Source organism: Camelina sativa, chromosome 6 (genome assembly GCF_000633955.1).
Source record: "Camelina sativa cultivar DH55 chromosome 6, Cs, whole genome shotgun sequence".
Lineage (NCBI taxonomy): Eukaryota > Viridiplantae > Streptophyta > Magnoliopsida > Brassicales > Brassicaceae > Camelina > Camelina sativa.
This window is the reverse complement of record NC_025690.1, coordinates 16,558,297-16,577,190: the sequence shown is the minus strand read 5'-3', so window position 1 is coordinate 16,577,190 and position 18,894 is coordinate 16,558,297. Positions and strand designations below refer to the sequence as shown.

The 18,894-nt window shown below is 34.9% G+C and overlaps 4 protein-coding genes across 6 annotated transcripts in view; 1 reads left to right on the top strand and 3 right to left on the bottom strand.

The window, feature by feature from the left end:
• On the top strand, window positions 2,074-7,925 carry LOC104791784 (TBC1 domain family member 10B-like). The gene is made up of 18 exons (XM_010517755.2): window positions 2,074-2,374; window positions 2,818-2,887; window positions 3,154-3,759; window positions 3,893-4,072; window positions 4,182-4,295; window positions 4,400-4,458; window positions 4,764-4,830; window positions 4,922-4,973; window positions 5,062-5,154; window positions 5,299-5,382; window positions 5,494-5,900; window positions 6,052-6,113; window positions 6,223-6,292; window positions 6,561-6,641; window positions 6,724-6,825; window positions 7,100-7,224; window positions 7,352-7,469; window positions 7,596-7,925. Exons 1-18 carry the CDS (start codon window positions 2,298-2,300, stop codon window positions 7,713-7,715), a joined length of 2,487 nt encoding a protein of 828 aa, XP_010516057.1. The 5' UTR covers window positions 2,074-2,297; the 3' UTR covers window positions 7,716-7,925.
• Window positions 8,181-10,434, bottom strand: LOC104712115 (phosphoribosylformylglycinamidine cyclo-ligase, chloroplastic). 2 transcript variants are annotated; one of them, XM_010517754.2, is made up of 10 exons: window positions 10,331-10,419; window positions 10,217-10,260; window positions 9,795-10,121; window positions 9,596-9,690; window positions 9,402-9,503; window positions 9,260-9,319; window positions 9,000-9,172; window positions 8,812-8,914; window positions 8,576-8,734; window positions 8,181-8,479 (listed from the first exon to the last, which is right to left on the bottom strand). In XM_010517754.2, exons 3-10 carry the CDS (start codon window positions 10,117-10,119, stop codon window positions 8,306-8,308), a joined length of 1,191 nt encoding a protein of 396 aa, XP_010516056.1. In that variant the 5' UTR covers window positions 10,120-10,121; window positions 10,217-10,260; window positions 10,331-10,419; the 3' UTR covers window positions 8,181-8,305. The 2 variants fall into 2 exon arrangements, with proteins under 2 accessions (XP_010516056.1, XP_010516055.1); XM_010517753.2 differs by lacking the exon at window positions 10,217-10,260 and having other exon boundaries at window positions 10,331-10,434.
• Window positions 15,095-17,602, bottom strand: LOC104791781 (protein TONNEAU 1b). 2 transcript variants are annotated; one of them, XM_010517751.2, is made up of 7 exons: window positions 17,295-17,602; window positions 16,865-16,997; window positions 16,506-16,594; window positions 16,266-16,388; window positions 15,740-15,864; window positions 15,480-15,650; window positions 15,095-15,358 (listed from the first exon to the last, which is right to left on the bottom strand). In XM_010517751.2, the coding sequence occupies exons 1-7, from the start codon at window positions 17,379-17,381 to the stop codon at window positions 15,316-15,318; spliced, it is 771 nt and encodes a 256-aa protein (XP_010516053.1). In that variant the 5' UTR covers window positions 17,382-17,602; the 3' UTR covers window positions 15,095-15,315. The 2 variants fall into 2 exon arrangements, with proteins under 2 accessions (XP_010516053.1, XP_010516054.1); XM_010517752.2 differs by having other exon boundaries at window positions 15,740-15,852; window positions 17,295-17,600.
• The window catches only part of LOC104791779 (protein TONNEAU 1a-like), a 3,812-nt gene continuing 2,868 nt past the window's right edge, over window positions 17,951-18,894 (bottom strand). The window contains exon 8 of the mRNA XM_010517749.2: window positions 17,951-18,192. Coding sequence (XP_010516051.2) covers window positions 18,153-18,192 — 40 coding nt within the window. The 3' untranslated portion in view covers window positions 17,951-18,152. The remainder of the gene's footprint in view (window positions 18,193-18,894) is intronic.

Here is an 18,894-nt window from a genome sequence, read left to right as displayed (position 1 = left end):
ATCTCAAAAAACGTATTTTTAACAAATTCTCTTCTTTTTAATTCTTAGCTTATTTTGATTTTATATGTGGTGAGATGTCAATTTCAAAATTCATTTTTCCAAATGTCCAAAATTGTTGTGTATTTTGTACTTGACATTGTGTCCAAAACTGTTATGAGACTTTTTTTTCAGCATTTCCATTAAATAATGCAAGGATGAGATACAATTTTAAAATACAGAAAACAAAAATATTCCAAAAAACTTAAGCGCAATGCAGACACCATACTAATACTGAAAGAGAAAATTGCAAATTTACTGTAAAAAAAAAATCGTGAAATTAAATGCTCAAAATCGGTATCTATAAAACCTACACTCTCAAAATGGAGGTTAGCCAACAATAAAAGACTTCATGGAGAACTAACCCAAATAAAACTGATTATTTTGAATGCAATAATCAAGGAAGGAGAATCTAAATTCCTATCCACATAAACTTTTCCAAAAATGGTTGTGGATTTTCATTTTTCCTTCAGTTTCTGTTGTTTTTGTTTTCTAAAGAAAAGTAAGCTGAAGGATTTTTTATTTCATTAAAAGTGTTGTTATGGGCCTTAAGCCCAATAAAAAGTCAATATTTTGTATATTACAAAAGCTTGCAATCTTTTGGTTATACTGCATTAAGGCAAAGTATCAAAAAATTTGGTTCATTGAAACATGTTTTGAAAGAAGAAGAATCCATGCGTATTTTCTGCCAACAAAATAGCAACATCGATTGGTATGAGTGTTATTCCAAAAAATGACTTTTCATCAATCCTATATCACAAGAGATGGTCTATGGTTTTTTTTTTTTTTTTTTTTTGAGATGGTCTATGTTTGTTTTAGTCTTTTGGAATATGGATCCGATACATTTGACTGTCACTTTTAGTTCTCAAAACCTATATTATACGTACACAATTGGTTTTTTTAATACTTGCTTCACTTTATGTATATTTGTTCTGCAGAGTCTTGAACATTTTTTATTTTTGAGTAGATGTAATGTATCATGTGAAGGGCATTTTGCATTAGTTAGATGATTTGATACAATCTAGTAGTACAAAATTATTATTGCTATTTTAAAAATATTTTTGGGGTCAGATTTCGTTCCCTAGAAAAGTCCTTTACCAACTCCGAAAGCAATTGTCCTTTACCGACAAATCGACAACCATTACAATCCCCACAATTATTATTTTCTTTGCATATATATCTTTTTGGATTTTTAAAAAATGAATCTCCTCAATAGAAGAAGTATAGTAGTTGTTACCAAACCATAAATATGTTTTAGGAGTTCTAGAATAGAGAGAGTGCTTGAAGTTGAAAACCATGGTCTCGTTTCCAAATGATCATTGCATCTACAATGTTAATTGATAACTTTTTTTACTTTCCAAGTTTCTCCACACATTTTTTAGTTTTATCTATTCATATATTGTAAATCTTATTAGTCATTGGTCCTAAAAAGAAAAATCCAAAATAATGGATTTTTCATGTTTTTAATTTTGTTATATACTATAAATTATTGATATAATAGTATGAGTTTAAATTGTTTTTGCAAACACATTTGTTTCAAATTAGATCAAACTATATATTCAATAACAAACAACTACCGACATTCATAATTGTAAACACTCGAACAATGGTAACCGCATTCGTTGCATTCGAGTCAATCAGATCTTTAGGACTGGGAGAGACCAAGGGAGTTGAAAGTTACGATACATGTACGTATAGGAGGAGGATGTCCTTAATAACCACCTCAAAGTAAGTGATATGAAGTTATGAACTTCAAAACTGCATCATATATTCTCTTAATCAATCATACTATAATTTCTGTTTTAGTTTACTACTGTATCAAATTTTGTCATTAAATGTATTGTTTTCTTACATATTGGAACTTGGAAGACAACTGTGAAATTCACATTCTACATCAAAAAAAAAAAAAGGAAAGTAGTTAAAAAATAAGAGTAAAAAAAAAAAAAACTTTTTAAAAATGGGAGAAAGACCCTTTTGAACGCAGTCAAAAAGACTCAATCTCACATGGGTAAATAAAACCTTGGTAGACAATCTCGCCCTTTCCATGTGATTTCTCCACTTCCTCCTCTCTCTTCTCTCTTCTTCTCTCTCTCTTTCTCTCTATACTGCAACTTCCCTCAACTTCAGTCGCGTAACGACGAGATGACCAATTAGCCTGGAGATTGGATCTTTCTTCTTCTTCATCTTCATCTTCACCACGAGGTTTTCTCTACTCTTCTTCACCGGCTTGAATTAGATCTCTTCTTTCCGCGCTATAACTAATGAGGAGCGCTGCCGCCGCCGTAGCTGCTGCTGCTTCAAAGCCTCTTAATCCTCTCGTCGCCTTCGAGCACAAGAGGTTTCGCCTTCTTCTTCTTCCTTTTTTTTTTTTTTATAACTTTCTTCTCTACATTTCTGCTACTTCGTCGTCGTTTGAACTTAGCGCCTCTCTCTCTGTTTAGCTGAGCGAAAATGTTGTATCTCCCGATTGCGATAGTTTAATCTGCCTTCTTTTGTTTGCGTGATTTTGCATTTTTTCTCTAAACAATTTTTATCTTGATCTTGATTTGATAGTGCTAGTGATTTGAATGCTCTCTCAGTGAAGGTGGGTCTGTTAGATATCCCAATTCGAATTGCTTTGATTAAGTTTTCTTGAAAACGAAACTTATTTAGGAATGCAATTTTGTATCAACGTGTATTAAAAAAAACCTAGGATATTTTAGAGATTTCGTCTGAGCTGTGTAGATTGGATTTATTATTATCATTGGGAATTCATAAGGCCAGTTTTTTTTTTATTAACAGGGATGCGTATGGATTTCCTGTGAGACCTCAACATGTCCAGAGATACAGAGAATATGCTGATATTTACAAGGTTTCTGACTCCGTAATTTATTGAAACAGCTTCGTTTTCCTTTCATTTAGTTATGAGAATGCTGTTTCCATTTAGTCCTGTGTCAAAGATATTATAACTGGATTAACATAGAACTACACGAATCAATGTGCATGTAGAAGCAGATACCAAATTGCTTGTAATAAATTTCTTTTTGGTTCTTGGAATGGTAGAAGCAGATACTATCATTATTTACTAACTATTGTAAGCCCCCTAAGCCTGTGATGTCACTCTTTCCTTACAATCAGGAAGAAGAAGAAGAAAGGTCGGACAGGTGGAGTAGTTTCTTGGAAGATCATGTTGAATTGACTGAGTTACCTGAAAATGGATCATCTGAAAATAGCCATGCACCGTCTAGTGAAAGTCACAAGAAGGAAAAAGAAAAGGAATTAAACAAGGGACCTGGTGAAGATCTGCATACTGACAAGTTAGTGTCTGATGTAACTCCTGAAAGTGCTACTGAAGAGGAAGGACACCCTGATGCAGAGAAGAATGTTCACAGAGTGCAATTATGGACTGAGGTCAGACCATCTTTACGATCAATTGAAGAATTGATGAGCAGCCGCGTCAAGAAGAAGGGGGATTTATCAAAAAGCGAGCAAGAGGCGCCAAAAGTGAAATCGTTACTCTCATTCGATGATTGCAAATCATTCAAGGGAGCGTCTGAGAATGATTCTGAAGACGAGTTCTATGATGTTGAGAGGTCGGATGTTCAGGATGGTTCTTCTTCAGATGGTACAAGTGTCTCTGGCATTCCTGTTGCTGCTGATGCAAGTCCAATGTCTACATGTCCTTGGAAGGAAGAACTTGAAGTGCTGATTCGCGGTGGTGTACCTATGGCTCTGAGGGGGGAGGTAATAAATCTTGTCGTGTTAACATTGCTGCCTTCTGTTCCTATCTGATATCAGGCTCTAGCTCTCCATCTGTAGTTCGTTAGTCTTTGATCTTCTTCCGTTTTAATCGTCTCATTTAATAACAACATTTCAGTTATGGCAAGCATTTGTGGGTGTGAGGAAACGACGCTGCAAGGATTATTACCAAAACCTTCTTGCTGAAGATAGTTCTGGAAACACCATAGAGCAAGAGGACATGCAGCATGTTGATGACAAAGGTTCAAGTAGAGACTCTCTTGCTGTTGTGGAAAAATGGAAAGGACAGATAGAAAAGGTAGTACTCAAAAATTCATTCAGCATTGACCCTCTCTATCTAGTGGTGCAGCGTTGGCTTATGCTGAAGTTGATCGGGATTCTTATGCTGTTACTTGTTTCGAGTACAGGACTTGCCTCGGACATTTCCAGGTCATCCTGCCCTAGATGATGATGGTAGGAATGCCCTACGGCGTTTGCTTACTGCGTATGCTAGGCATAATCCTTCTGTTGGTTACTGTCAGGTATTGGTTCTTAATCAATATCATGACTCTTTATTTTAGTACCGAGACATAGTAAATTAACAGTAATATCAAGTTAATATCTTGTGTCATCATGCGTTCTGCAGGCTATGAATTTCTTTGCTGCGCTTTTATTGCTTCTCATGCCGGAAGAGAATGCCTTCTGGTATGTTCACAAATTTGATGAATTTATAATCTCTAGGTCCTAATTTTGTTTCCTGTTGAAAAAAAACTCCTTGGCTCTTGTATTTGTATAATTTTTATTTTTTTCTTCACCAATGTTGTTTCATTAATCTACTAATTTCATTTCTAATCTTATTAACACGAACTCCTTATTCTTTGTCTAGTTGTTGTAACTTTCACTTTCATTTTCTTCTGGTTGAATTAACTGTTACTAGGCATCCTTATATCTTCTCTTTTAGTTTTTTCCTAAACTGTTGCCCCTTCTAATTAAATACTTATGATCTACAGGGCACTGACAGGAATCATTGATGACTACTTCGATGGTTATTATTCAGAAGAAATGATAGAGTCTCAGGTGATAATATTAGTTGCCTGTTTATACATTTGCACAAATTTTGGGCCAGACTGGTGATAGCATCATGACAACATGTACCCTCATATTCCAGGTTGATCAACTAGTTCTGGAGGAGTTGGTTCGAGAAAGATTTCCTAAATTGGGTGAGTTCCTTCACAGATTTTCTTGCTTCATCTTACAGAATGTTCACAGGTCGTAGTACTAAGCTCTGCAATTTTTTTATGTCTACAGTTCATCATCTGGATTATCTTGGAGTGCAAGTGGCTTGGGTTACAGGGCCGTGGTTTCTTTCCATCTTCATGAATATGCTTCCATGGGAAAGTGGTCAGGTTTTAAACATTGGAATTAAATCTATCTTGTTTGTTTGTAATTTATGATGGAAATCTGTTAAAATTTGAACATCGTTCTCTTTGAAATTTGCGACTTAGAACCCATTGTCTTTCTAAATCTTCGTCTTCCTGATCGCAGTTCTTAGAGTGTGGGATGTGCTTCTCTTTGAAGGAACTCGTGTTATGCTTTTCAGAACAGCACTCGCATTGATGGAACTATATGGTACTTGATAGAAACTGGTGGTCTTTCAGTTTAAGTGATATGTTTTGTGGACCTTCTAAACGGATCTGCGTCATCATAGACTGCTCTAACTTATGCTTTAATTCACCTCAGGTCCTGCATTAGTTACAACGAAGGACGCTGGAGACGCTGTTACTTTGCTACAATCACTGACTGGATCAACATTTGATAGTAGCCAGCTCGTTTTAACTGCTTGCATGGGTTACCAAAATGTCCATGAAATTAGATTGCAGGAATTACGAAGCAAGCATAGGCCAGCTGTGATAGCTTCACTTGAGGAAAGATCGAAGGGACTTCAAGCATGGAGGGATTCTAAGGGTCTTGCCTCCAAATTATACAATTTCAAGCAAGACCCAAAATCTGTGTTGGTAGATAGCAAACCCTCATTGGCAAATGGGAGTTTGTCTCGATCTGAATCAGGATCAAGTAATGCAGATGAACAGTTAGTTAGCCTGACTGGGGATGGGGAGGTAGATTCTGTTCAAGATCTTCAAGCGCAGGTAATTTTTTGTCCTTCCTATTGGATTGTAGATGCTTCCCTGAGTACACTTGAATGCCAGATAATTATATCTGGTGAAAAGATCACTTGTTCACTTGAATACCTACAGTCATGAAACCCCCTTCTAAGAAGTTGACTGACAACTTTTTCAGGTTCTGTGGTTGAAGGCTGATCTCTGCAAGTTGCTTGAGGACAAACGATCAGCTCTACTTAGGTTAGGTTCTTTTCTCAATAATAATTGGACACAAAACGGTAGAAATTTTATCTCTCTCCTTATTCTTCCTCAATATGTAACGTCTCCCAATCTTCCTATTTTTTGGTAGAGCTGAAGAGTTGGAGATAGCACTCATGGAGATAGTTAAGGAAGACAACCGGCGTCAACTGAGTGCCAAGGTATTCTCATAAAGCTTACCACTTGACAATTAATTTTCCAGTTAAGCTATAAGCTCGCATTATGTTACTTGTCTCCATGGTCTGAATACAAAGACTACCTTCGCCTTCACTTGTACCATCATTGCTTTCCCTTCTCTCATTTCTTCTCCTGCTGGTTCCTCATCTCTCATCTCTGTGCTGATACAGTTTTGAAGGCTTATTGGTGCTTAGTTAGTTTTAAGATAGTCTTGAGATGTGAAATGCTGCTTGTCATGAATGTGAACTTCAGGTCGAACAGTTAGAGCAAGAGATGGCCGAAGTTCAGAGACTCCTCTCTGATAAGCAGGAACAAGAAGGTGCAATGCTACAGGTTCGCATTTGTGCATGATCAATCTGTTTTTCCTTTCGTTTATGGCTGGTACAAATTCTGAGACTAACTGATACTTATGAAGGTCTTGATGCGGGTGGAGCAAGAACAGAAGGTGACAGAAGATGCACGAAGATTTGCGGAGCAGGATGCAGAAGCACAGAGATATGCTGCTCAAGTCTTGCAGGTAAAAAAGTTTGCATTGACTCCTACTAACATAAATGTGGCTAGGCTTAGTTTTAAAGAGCTTCAACTATCTCCGGTCAAAGGTCGTTGCTCGCCTTCCATGGAGTAGAGTTACACATTAGTTTAGGAAAAATAATCTCTGTATATCCTGTATTACCTCTTGTCTGTATGTTTTCAGAGCTGCATGTTTCAAATGCTACTTTATTTTCTCTTACTTTTTTGTATCCTCCTGTTAATCTTAGATCTTTTCTGTAACGAAAATGATACTGGTCTAGGAAAAATATGAGGAAGCTATTGCTGCACTTGCTGAAATGGAGAAGAGGGCAGTGATGGCAGAGTCCATGCTCGAGGCGACTTTGCAGTATCAATCTGGCCAACTCAAAGCACAACCTTCACCACGGTGTGTCCTTTTACCTGAGACAACTCAAACACACAAATTGTGTACATAACTATAACACGACGCGTATTGACTAATGACTTACTCGTGTGTATACTGAATCGGGTATACCATATGTTAACCGATACAGGCAAGGGAACCAAGATTCGTCTGTCAAAAATATCAATGATCATTCACCTGAACCTCCTCCAAGCAGGATCAGTTTGCTAGCACGTCCATTTGGGCTAGGGTGGCGCGACAAGAACAAGGTAAGTTTTCTTCTTACACAGAACATATCTAGAGACGGCGTCAGCCAAGAAACACCTAGAAAGTAAAACCAAATAGTCTCTCCCTCTTTATGCATGATCATAAATGAACTGACCCGCAATTTGCAGAACACAACACCTGAAAAAACTCCGGAGCATGTTAATGACGAGAAGCCATCATCAACAGAGGGAAAAGAGACCAATACTGAACCAACAGAGCCTAAGGTCGAAGACATTTCTTTGGTATAATCAACCTTGAAGCTCTCTTTTCCACTTACATCGTCAAACGTTAGTAGCTAAATCATCCTCCGTGTAGTCGGAAATAGCTTCTCAGTTCTCAGTCACCCTTTTTTAACATTTCCGGATTGGAGTTTTGGACATTAAGTTTTAAATATATTCATTTGTTGTTTGTGGTATGCTATAATTATATTCATTTTAAGATGGGATACATACAAGATATGAATGGTGTATAGTTCATTAATCTGTTTGTTATCTTGGATACCCCAGTTATAATATATGAATTTTATGAAGAATTCTTCCTACAGCTTTTTTTTTCTGCGACAATTAAACTTATCTCAGTCTCATACCAGTCAGGTAACCACTTGTTCTATATAAAATTTTAACGATAATTTCCTTCAACATATGAAGTGCAGCCATGAGCTTTAAAACTCATACCAATTGCATTGGTTATGTTATTATAAAATTAGAACGACGTTTCCAAAAATGCCTCATCTCATGGTTTGTAACCTCATAAAACCGTACACAATTACTCCATTCTTAAAGAACTGTGGGAAACAAAAACTTCAAGAACACAGAAAAAAAAGAGTACACGCAGCATTCTACTGATAGGTTACGCCTTCACCGTTTATAACCTCTCCTACGCGATAGGCGACATAGTCCCCATTCTTGGCTTCTTGTAGTATTCGCGAAGCTGCCTCTGGACTAACCACCAAAACCATCCCTATTCCCAGATTAAACGTTCGTCTCATCTCACTGTCTTCTATCCTCCCAGACTAAATAACAAACCAGAAAACAAATCAAACATTCTGATGTATAAACATAATCTTTCTGTTCTGAGGTATTTATGATTCTCTCTTCGTTGTTGTTACCTGTTGGATCCATTTGAACAAAGGTGGAAGTTCCCAAGCATCGGTGTGAATAACAGCACCTAAACCATCAGGGAAGACTCGGGGAATGTTATCTGTGAAACCTCCACCTGTTATATGAGCTATCCCCTTCACTCCTCCTCTACTGATTATGTCAAGTACCTGTGAATAGCAGAGAGAGGGAGTTACAGAATTGTTACAAATGTCATGATGAAATTTCTGTAGACAAGAAAACCAACCTGTTTTACATAAATGACAGTAGGTGCCATTAGAGCTTCACCAAGGGTAGTTGATCCACCTGGAAGCGCATCATTCAGCGAAAGATTGCTTCGAGCCAACACCCTGAAACGATTGGGATGCCAATGGAATGTGGTTAAGAGGCGTGAAGCCATAAGACTATAAAACGTCCAGTATCGCTAACTTTTACCTTCTTACTAAAGAGAAACCATTGGAATGAACGCCACTAGACGGGAGGCCAATAAGAACATCTCCAGCAACAATGTTTTTTCCGTTGATAACAGACGTTTTCTTTACTCTGCCTACAGCAAACCCACTGAGATCGTACTCGCCCTCTGCATAAAAGTCAGGCATCTCTGCAGTCTAAACACAACCAAAACAAAAAAATCATGACAATATGAGTAAACTACATTGTCAGAACCTGCAATAGAGTTCAACTGTAACACATACCTCTCCCCCTAAGAGAGCACATTCTGATTGCCGACAACCTTCAACAATCCCTTTAATGACCTGGAAACAAATAATCATACATCAATACCAAGTCCTAAAGCAAGCTCAAAGTCAAGATTAAAAGAGATGAAACAAATGGTACCTTTTCTGCAAGGTCTACATCAAGACGACTAGTAGCAAAGTAATCTAGGAAAAACATAGGCTTTGCACCAGAAGTAATAATATCATTCACACTCATAGCAACCTATAACAACAACAACAAAAAAAAGCAAAACCATTAAGTCTTGTTTGGGGGCTTAGCATAACACACACACACACAAAATACAATATCTTTACCAAGTCGATTCCAATGGTGTCATGAATTCCAGTTTCAAATGCCAATTTCAATTTAGTCCCTACACCATCCGTACCAGCTACGAGAAACTCATCACCTGCTCAAACAAAGCCACACACACACACACACTTTATTCATCAGAAGACAAAAAAATTCAACATTCAGGTGAAAAGTTTGCAGTTTTAATAAATATATATATACCAAATGGGAAGAGACCACCAAATCCTCCTATCCCAGGAGCCATCTTTGCGATTCGTTTAACAAGCTCAGCCCCAGCATCGATATCTACACCAGAATCTTTGTAAGTGAGACTATCAGGCTCATCATCTTTCTTCGACATGGATTCATCATCTTTCTTCGACATGGATAAAACACGAGATACCTTAGTCCTTGCTCTCGTCGTCTGAGTGAAGCTGACGGAGAGAGGGTTCGGTGATGACACAGAGGAGAAACGGTAACGATTGAGAGTGTTGTGAAGAGACGAAAAGCAGGAAGAAGAAGAAGAATGCAAAATCCGAGCTTCCATGACTTCAACAGTAGCAAATACAATAAGAGAGAGGTAGAGAGCAGTAAATTAACAAAAAGGCTAAAACTTTCAAGCGAATAAAGATTTAAGAGCATACAGAGAGAGGCAATGGCGAGTATGTTCCGCAGGTAGCTTAAGAGACTGAACAAAGTGAAACTAAGAAACTGATAAAAGAGAGAATTGAAAGAAAAAAAGCTAGTTTGTGACTTACCGGAGAGAGAGACTGAGAATTGAGGCGACGCCGGAGACTAGTTTTGAGTCCGAGCGAGAGAGTGACTTAAGAAGAGGAGAGCAGAAAACAAATAAGGATATGCTTTAAAACCCTAACACCCCTGTTCCTTGTTTTTTTTTCCTAACAAAATCAAAAAGATAATTAAAAGTTAATGAAAAGGTTTTATCATTTTAAAATTAAACAAGATTTTAACCCGTGATTTTTAACTAATTTGTTTTTAAAAAATTTAGTTATATATATATATAAATATATATTTTAGTGTTTAAGTTTATATAATTATATTTTGATTGTTGATTTTAAGATTTGACCGTAGTATACCGCGAGATAATTTTTTTTTACATAATCGTAATTTAATCAATTTAATATGATATAGATATAATTTTTTAATATTAATAAAACAAACAAATGAAATGATGAATTACCCGTATTGTAACGACAAATTAGTGATATATTAAATTTATATTTACTAGTTGACCAAAATCTATCTCGCTATTTGACCCGTCCATAATAATTTATTATCGATCTAGAATTGAGTATCTTTTAAAATTGTCAACATATAAATCATCATAGTTTTGCATTCTAGGATTTAGCCCGTGTTATACCATGAGACAATTTTTGTTCTTTAAACCTATGAAGTATGTGGAATAATGATTAGAAAAACATAAAAATACAATAAATGAGGATGTTATATCAAAGTATAATGTAAATCAATAATCACGAATTTGACAATCCATAAAACATACATATTAAAAATAATAGACCAAATGATTGTAACTTGGATGGTAAAAAATTTCCAAATTGTACTCCTTTTTAATATCTTGGGAATGTGTCACCTACATTTTAAAAATGCAGCATGTTTTAAATACAATATGGACTGCGTTTTTTTAATCATAATTAAAATTTAAAATAGGCAACGAACCAAAATAAAATAGATGTAAATTTCCAGAGTCATTCCTAGATCATTTTTTTAGTCGTCTTGATTATGAGACACCTCATTGAAACCTACATTAGTTGTTTGTTTTTAAGTTTTTCTAATCAGTATTTTTAACTTTTCTTAAAAGTACCCTAGAAATAGGCAACATATCATGATAATAAAAAATTACTCGCCGGTTAAATTTTGACAGAATCACGGATCCTAAGTCCTAACAACCTAATATAAAAAAAATAATATTAGAGAGGACAAAATATGAAACCAAAAAAAAAAATAGTAACAAGAAAAATAAAGAAAACATAATAAGTAGCATATAAATCACCTTTTCATTGTCGTTTAACGTTGTCGTATAAAAACTGGTTTGCTGATGAGAAGTATTTATAATGGTTTAAGAAAACGAAGATTTTTTCTATGAGTAGTTTCCGAAAATCTTGGTTAGAAAATTAAAAATATCTTTAAAATATCATCATTTTGCATATGTTTTGTATGATTTGGAAAATTATTATGAAATATGCTAACAGTTATGAATGTAATTGCTGTAATTAACTACATACCTTTATTATCAAGAATTTTCAATTGCTTGTTAATTTAGTAATCTATCTTACCATTTTAAAATTCTATACCTGATATCTTATTATATAAAGTTGGGTTTTGAAAGTTAGACATTAACAAGATTTTGACATGTGTCAAATTATTAATTTGAGATTTTGACATGTGTAAATATTTAATAGGAAGAATTTGATTAAAACAAAAAGAAAGTATTTTGTTTTAAAAAATATTAATAAAGTAAAAATATAATTATAAAAAATTTCAGAATTTAGAAAAAATAACAAAGTTTTTTAAAATAATTATAAAGAGATTATATATATATATATATATATCTATTTATATATATATATATATATATTTAATAAAATTCGAAATTATAATATTATTTACTTATTTTTAATTTTAAGTGATTAATTATTAAAAAAAATAGAAAAAGGATTAAGGAAAATATACTTTTAATTATTAATTCTAAATTTTGTACTCACTTCTATATAATCAAAGAACGTCTCATATTTAAATAATTTATTCAAAAACATTGCTTTCAACTTTGTTTAATTGGGAATATATTTTAATGGGAAGGTAATTTTTTTTTATTTTCTTAAGCCAAAATTTTCTACCACTTTCTCCTTTTTCAGTTGGGAACAGGTAAGATTAATATGTTGACCAAAAAAAAGATTAATACATGAGTCTTCTTTTTCTAATACTGTATTTTAAAATTTATTATAGTATTTTTAGATTGTTTTAATTTATATTTTAATTTTTGAATAATTTGGGATTCATATATTAACATGCTTATAATTTTCTATTGTTTCTTTAATTATACCAAATTAATTTTCTTTCAATTTCTCAACCTTGATTGGTTGGTCATAAACCTTTCTTTTTTTTTGCAAACATAATTGTTACCATTATTCATTATATCTCAAAGGGAGATAACGAATAGAAGCTCATCAACCTAATGAATTGATAAAATAGGGTAATCAAACACAAGCGTACAACAAACATATATAGATAGATTGGAAAAAAATAAATCGTTGTTGATAGATCCATAGGAGCTCAAAGACTCTGACATCCTAGTTTGCGGAAATGTTTAAAAGAATTGATTTAGCCATATACGTCACCAAAATCCAATATGCACTTATTTTTTCAGTCAAGGGTCTTGAGAGAACTTCATGATGGTGACCTTTCTAGAAGTGATTGTCGAAATTGTGCGAGTGAAGACAAAACACAAGAAAATATCATTTGTTGATTTGTAAGGTCGGTAATCAAGTTTTTAAAGACTTCCAGACGTAACAAACCGGCAATCGAATATGGATTGGTCCACAAGCCGAGAATAGATATAGGGCCCACTTGGGAAGGTGGGCCCATGGACTGAGAGTAGACATGGGCGCACTAAAAAATGTGGCGGTTGAAGCGTTACAGAGACAGAGGCTACATCATGGTGAGTCAAAGACACTTCCACGAATAAATTGAGAAATTTAGCATTAGTTACTATCAAAAGATTTTGTGACGATTGAAAAAGGTTTTGACGTTCATTGGTCATCGGAGCAAGCTATTTTGAGATAGCAAAAAGACGTGATTATTTTCTCTCCACACAGGATGAGGGCAGAGCCGAGGTTTTCTCTTTGGTGGAGAAAGTTGGACATAAGGTTATCTACCCAACAGAAGAAGATGGAGGAGGTTGGACGCAAGGTTATCTCTCCAAGGGAGGAAGACGGAGCCAAGGTTCTCTCCATGATACAAGGTTATCTCTCCAAGGGAGGAAGACGGAGCCAAGGTTTTCTTTATGATGGAGGAAGTTGGACGCAAGGTTCTCTCCACAAGGGATGAGGGCGGAGCCGAGGTTTTTTCCATGGCGGTCATACATTATTGTGATGATACATCATTGATTAGTATATTATGTTATCCATAAACACATTAAGCTAACTATTTTACTTTTACTTTGGCATAGTTACTATCACGAATACATTGGGAAATTTAACATTAGTTACTATCAAAAGATTTTTATGTGAAGTTAGAAAATTGTTTCTACTTTCAATGGTTATCGGAACAAGCCATTTTGAGATAGCAAAAAGACGTGAACATATTTTCTCCACATAGGAGGAGGGCAGAGCCAAGGTTCTCCCTATGGTAGAGAAGGTTAGACACAATGTTATCTCCGCAAGAGAGGAAGGTGGAGGAGATTGGACGCAAGGTTATCTCTCCAAGGGATAAAGATGAAGCCAAAGTTCTCTCTATGGTGGAGGAGGTTGGACGCAAGGTTCTCTCCATAAGGGATGAAGGCGGAGCCGATGTTTTCTCCATGGTGGTCATACATTATTGTGATGATACATCATTGATTAGTATATTATGTAATATAATTTTTATTCAAATTGTTTTTTGAGCCAACAATTTTAGTAATTAAAAAACTATGCAGAAGTGAAAGTAATATACTTGGCTTAATGTGTTTATATAGACAGTTTCTAGATGGTGATAAAGAATACTCCCTCTGTCTCATAAAATTGATGTTTTGGGATATTTTTTTGTCTCACAAAGATTGATGTTTTGTAAACTTCAAGAAGTAATCATTGAAAATATTTAAAATTTTGAATTGTTATTGGTTTAAAATTAAATAATATCTCTTTAGTCAAAAAAAAAATATATTTAAACTCAGTAATCATTGTTTTCTTAAAATGTGTAAAAGCTTCTAAACATCAATCTATTAGAGATAGGGGGAGTATTTTTGTAACATACAAGAGTACATTTAGGTATAAAAAATATATTTTTAATAGTAACATACATAAAAGATTTGTAAATGGATATAAATCAGTATATTATAACAAAAATAAAATTTATATATAACATACAACAAATTTTAATAAATTTAATTTCATTTATAAAACTTTAAATCTGCACATTGGGTGGGTCCTCATCTATATATAGATTTAAAACTTGTAATTAAAAAGGAAAATAGAAATTAATTTTGTTCAGATATATTAGGAAAACATGTATTTTCATACACGATTTTTGCTTATTTCAAAATTTTCCTTTATTTTCTTTTTAAATGTCTTAATTACAATGGCATGGAATGTAAATATATCTTAACTCCAAGCCTTTTTTACCAAAACTGATGCAAAAATGTTAATATAGATTGTCAAAAAATAATTAAAATTTATCTTTATGAAATTGAAAGATATGAGATATGACACTAAAATTTGTATATTGTTTTTAAAGTTTTGTGTCCTAATTTGAACATTAGGACATGTTTTATTGAGGACAAAATAGCATTTGGTTGGAAATTATATCCATAAATCTTACTTTTTTTTCAAAAGCTTTGTCAAACCATTTCGTTTGCTCAGACAAAAACACGACAAACAAAAAGATAAAGAAACCAGTTGCAATTTGCAAACATTTAAAACCATACATAAAACAAAAAGACAACACACATACATTATATATATCAACGTATACTACTAATTCACAAGCTGAGTTTTAACGAAAGCCTTGATCAATCTTTCCCTTCTTCTTCACTTGTTCCATCCCCCACATTCCTGAACCACAACCCAAACACCAATGGGGATCAGAATATCACAACTTGCTTTTCAGTTCAATCTTGGATTTGATCCAACTTGTAAGGTATATAGGAATATAAGAAGATTCTTGGAAGCTTACCTCCAAGATGATGTTAGGTTCCGAGTTTTCCTGTCGAGCTGGAGACTTTCCAGTGCCGTCGAAGCTCTCATCACTTCTTCCGGCACATCTTCACTGTCGTTTCTCCAATTGTATTCGTCTTTTCTGTACCCTGAGGTAGCGGTTCCCGATGCTTGAGATGCAGAAACCGGCCTGCCCATTTTAATCAAGCATGCCACACCCATAAGCAACATGAAAGATTAAGCATCTTTGATATGGCAAAACGTTGAGTTTGGAGTTACCTTCGTTGAGGAGGTAAGCTATCAGAAGCAGATGATCTCCGAGGAGGATTTCTTGAGTCCAGGCTTGATGAGGACTCCGTTTCAGATTCTCTCCTTGAGTTACCACCCATGACCTGCGTCATGTTCTGAAGAGTGATTACTAATTAATATTAGAATGTTTTTACTGGAAACATAATCCTTGGATGTGACAAGAACTTTGATCTTGGAATTCACCAAACTTGTTATTCAAATCTCTGAAAATTTCTAATCTCGAGTAAGACACTTTATTTACTTGGTAAAAAACCGTGAGGTCGTGAGTACAAATAACAAGATTTTATCTAATTTGGTATTTGTAAAACTAGGATTGTAATCAACAGGTATTGGTCATCTTCACTTAGAGAATAGGAAACGAAAACACAAACGCCCAGAAATCACAGTACCATTGCTGGACTACTGTAATTTGTAAGAAGTATGGTTGTAAAACAGAGAAAAAAAAAAGCTGGAGGTATTCTTCAAACATCTTGAGAGTGAAAAACAGAAGAAATACCTCGAACTTCAAGAATCCTTCAAGAACATCTAAAAGAAGCGGTCCACTATCTCCATTTCTGTTGAGCTCAAAACCATTGCTGCTACTAAAGTCACGTACCTCAGACTTCCAAGAATCTTTTGCCTGTGCATAGGTTTTCAGGCAGAATGCAGATCACAACATCAGTTAAAAAGTTCATCTTTCAACCTACTTTTAAGTAAATACTAGAAAAAATCAAAGAAAATGAAATATATTGATTACCGAATTGCATTCTGGTTGATAAACTTTGAGGGTGTGATTAAGTTGCGCCCAGTCCAAATATTCACAAATCAATGCAGATAACAACCTGCCTGCATTTGAACATTCATAAAGTGATCAAGATGACCTACTTCAACAGCACAAAAACCTTAATGTTCACATTGCCTATACATAGAAGCAAGCTAAGCTTTGGTCTTAAGTCTTAACACAATTTCACCCGACAGGAAAAAGGAAACACATTTCTTATCAAGCCAATAGTATTAAGAAAGATATCCAAACTAAGAAAGATATCCAAACTAAGACTTGCCATTTAGAACCAAACCATTCAAAGAGAGATATAGGCAAAAAGTAGTGAAAGAAACCTGAAGGAGAAGCATGAAGCTGCCTTGCACGATCATTGCAGCTTCCCAACAAAGCTGGAGGTAGTCCTTCATTGTTCTCTATCACTCTATCCTCTTCTTCAATTGCCTCAAACACACTCGCACGGAGCTCAGCCTATAGAGACACAAAATTTTCACATAGACTCAATTTCAAAATATGATAAAAAAAAAAAAAAAAAGATGGGTAATTCAGATCCATAAGTAAACTAAGATCATCGAGAATATGTAAAAGACATTAGATCCACTAAGCAAAGATCTCGAAGCACGCGCGAACCCTAAAAAATAAAAAGCTAATTTTTTCTCTGTACAAATAAATAATCTCTGGGAAAATTTGAAGTATTCCGAACAATGTATGGACAAAGGAAGTAGATGAATCGCGAAAAGAGAAAGAAAAAGAAATGAAATTTGGTACCCGGATCTTAGGGAGAACACCTTTCTTCTCAAGGGTTCGAGTGACCAAGGTTTTGAGATCCATCATCTCTCTTGTATAATCGTCCATTGTATCGTTTCCCACAGCCAAAATTTGATTCGAAGGTCAGATCAAAATTAACAACAGATCCCTGCTGGCGCAATCGGAGTTTAGGTCACCGGAGAATTTGAAAAATGCCGTTTTGAGAGAAGCGTCGGCGTTGCATCAGCCAGAGTGGCTTTCTTTCTCAGGTATACTTTAGTTTAAACGAAGATGAGAGAGAAGAAGAAAGATATTCAAAAATACAAAATTACGAACTCACTCACACAAAACCATTTTTTTTTTAACTTTTTATCTTAAAAGTTCACTTTAAAATTAGGGTAAATTAATCTACAAAATTATGTTTTGGATCCCTAATGAAGAAGATTGAGAACATTAACTTAAAATACTGTATGTGTCTTGAGCAGAGAATGAGATTAATGACATTGAAGTTTCTACACTCTCATCTCGATAGACTTGCTTTTTTCAAGAGAGAGAAGTAACCTGAGCAGCTCACTACAGACATAATTTTGGACTAATGAGAAACACAGATAAGAAGGAAGTGATTATGCAACCACATTGTGCTTTCTTTGTGAACTCTTTCTCTTCCCAAAAACAACTCCAGAAGAAAACATTACTACTAACTGTTTCATTCTTTTTTTAGGGACAACCAAAGTTCTTAAGGAGACAGATGTTCAGCGAAAACATAAAGAAGCTACTGAAAACGAAGTTGCAAATAACGAACATACATATATCACATACACACACCATTATCTAATCCAGCAGCTGATTTTCTTTTTTTTTTGTCCAAATACCCTAAAATCAATCCCTCCCTTCTTCATTTGTTCCATCCCTCACATTCCTACAACACAAGCACGCCCCATGGATCAGATTCACCCCACAACTTGTTTCTCATTTCAGTCTGGTATTTTCAATTCATGTTAAGAGTCTTGAAAGCTTACCTCCAAGACGATGTTAAGTTCCGAGTTTTCCTATCGAGCTGAAGATTTTCTAGCGCCGCCGAAGCTCTCATTACCTCTTCATGCGCATCTTGATTACCGTGTCTCCAATTGAATTCGTCTTTTCTGTACCCTGAAGTAGACAACCCGCCTCTTCTATCTGAAACATCATATTGAATTTATTTGTTATCAAAAATCATGAAACATACACATTTTTAACCAATACTTCAAGAAAATAGGGAAATGATGACTAACCTGATGTTTGCGATGAAGCAGCCGGCCTGCCATTATTTAAGATAAGTAAATTCGATCATGTCAGACTCCTAAGCAACATCGAATGGTAAAAAAAAAAAAAAAACCCTTGGTTTTGGCAAAGCATGGTGTTGGAGATAGGTGTACCTTCGTTGAGGAGGTAAGTTATCAGAAGCAGATGATCTGCGAGGAGGATTTCTAGACTCAAGGCTTGATGACGACTCTGTTTCTGACTCTCTCCTTGAGCTACCACCCGTGCCCTGCGTCATGCTCTGAAGAAAAAATCATTACAGAAAATGTTGATCACTAAACCTGACGAGAATATAGCAAAAGACTGGTAATAACTGTAAGAG

What these genes read in the sequence shown, in the direction of transcription:
- LOC104791784 (XM_010517755.2), top strand. Translation starts at nt 2,298, where the DNA reads ATGAGGAGCGCTGCCGCCGCCGTAGCTGCTGCTGCTTCAAAGCCTCTT. An exon ending in CTATGGCTCTGAGGGGGGAG is followed by an intron (nt 3,760 to 3,892) that starts GTAATAAATCTT and finishes ACAACATTTCAG; the next exon opens with TTATGGCAAGCATTTGTGGG. An exon ending in TATGCTTCCATGGGAAAGTG is followed by an intron (nt 5,155 to 5,298) that starts GTCAGGTTTTAA and finishes TCCTGATCGCAG; the next exon opens with TTCTTAGAGTGTGGGATGTG.
- LOC104712115 (XM_010517753.2), bottom strand. Translation starts at nt 10,119, where the DNA reads ATGGAAGCTCGGATTTTGCATTCTTCTTCTTCTTCCTGCTTTTCGTCT. An exon ending in TGGTGGTCTCTTCCCATTTG is followed by an intron (nt 9,691 to 9,794) that starts GTATATATATAT and finishes TTGTTTGAGCAG; the next exon opens with GTGATGAGTTTCTCGTAGCT. An exon ending in GTGCTCTCTTAGGGGGAGAG is followed by an intron (nt 9,173 to 9,259) that starts GTATGTGTTACA and finishes GGTTGTGTTTAG; the next exon opens with ACTGCAGAGATGCCTGACTT.
- LOC104791781 (XM_010517751.2), bottom strand. Translation starts at nt 17,381, where the DNA reads ATGGACGATTATACAAGAGAGATGATGGATCTCAAAACCTTGGTCACT. An exon ending in GCTTCATGCTTCTCCTTCAG is followed by an intron (nt 16,595 to 16,864) that starts GTTTCTTTCACT and finishes GTTCAAATGCAG; the next exon opens with GCAGGTTGTTATCTGCATTG. An exon ending in AGCTTACCTCCTCAACGAAG is followed by an intron (nt 15,651 to 15,739) that starts GTAACTCCAAAC and finishes TAAAATGGGCAG; the next exon opens with GCCGGTTTCTGCATCTCAAG.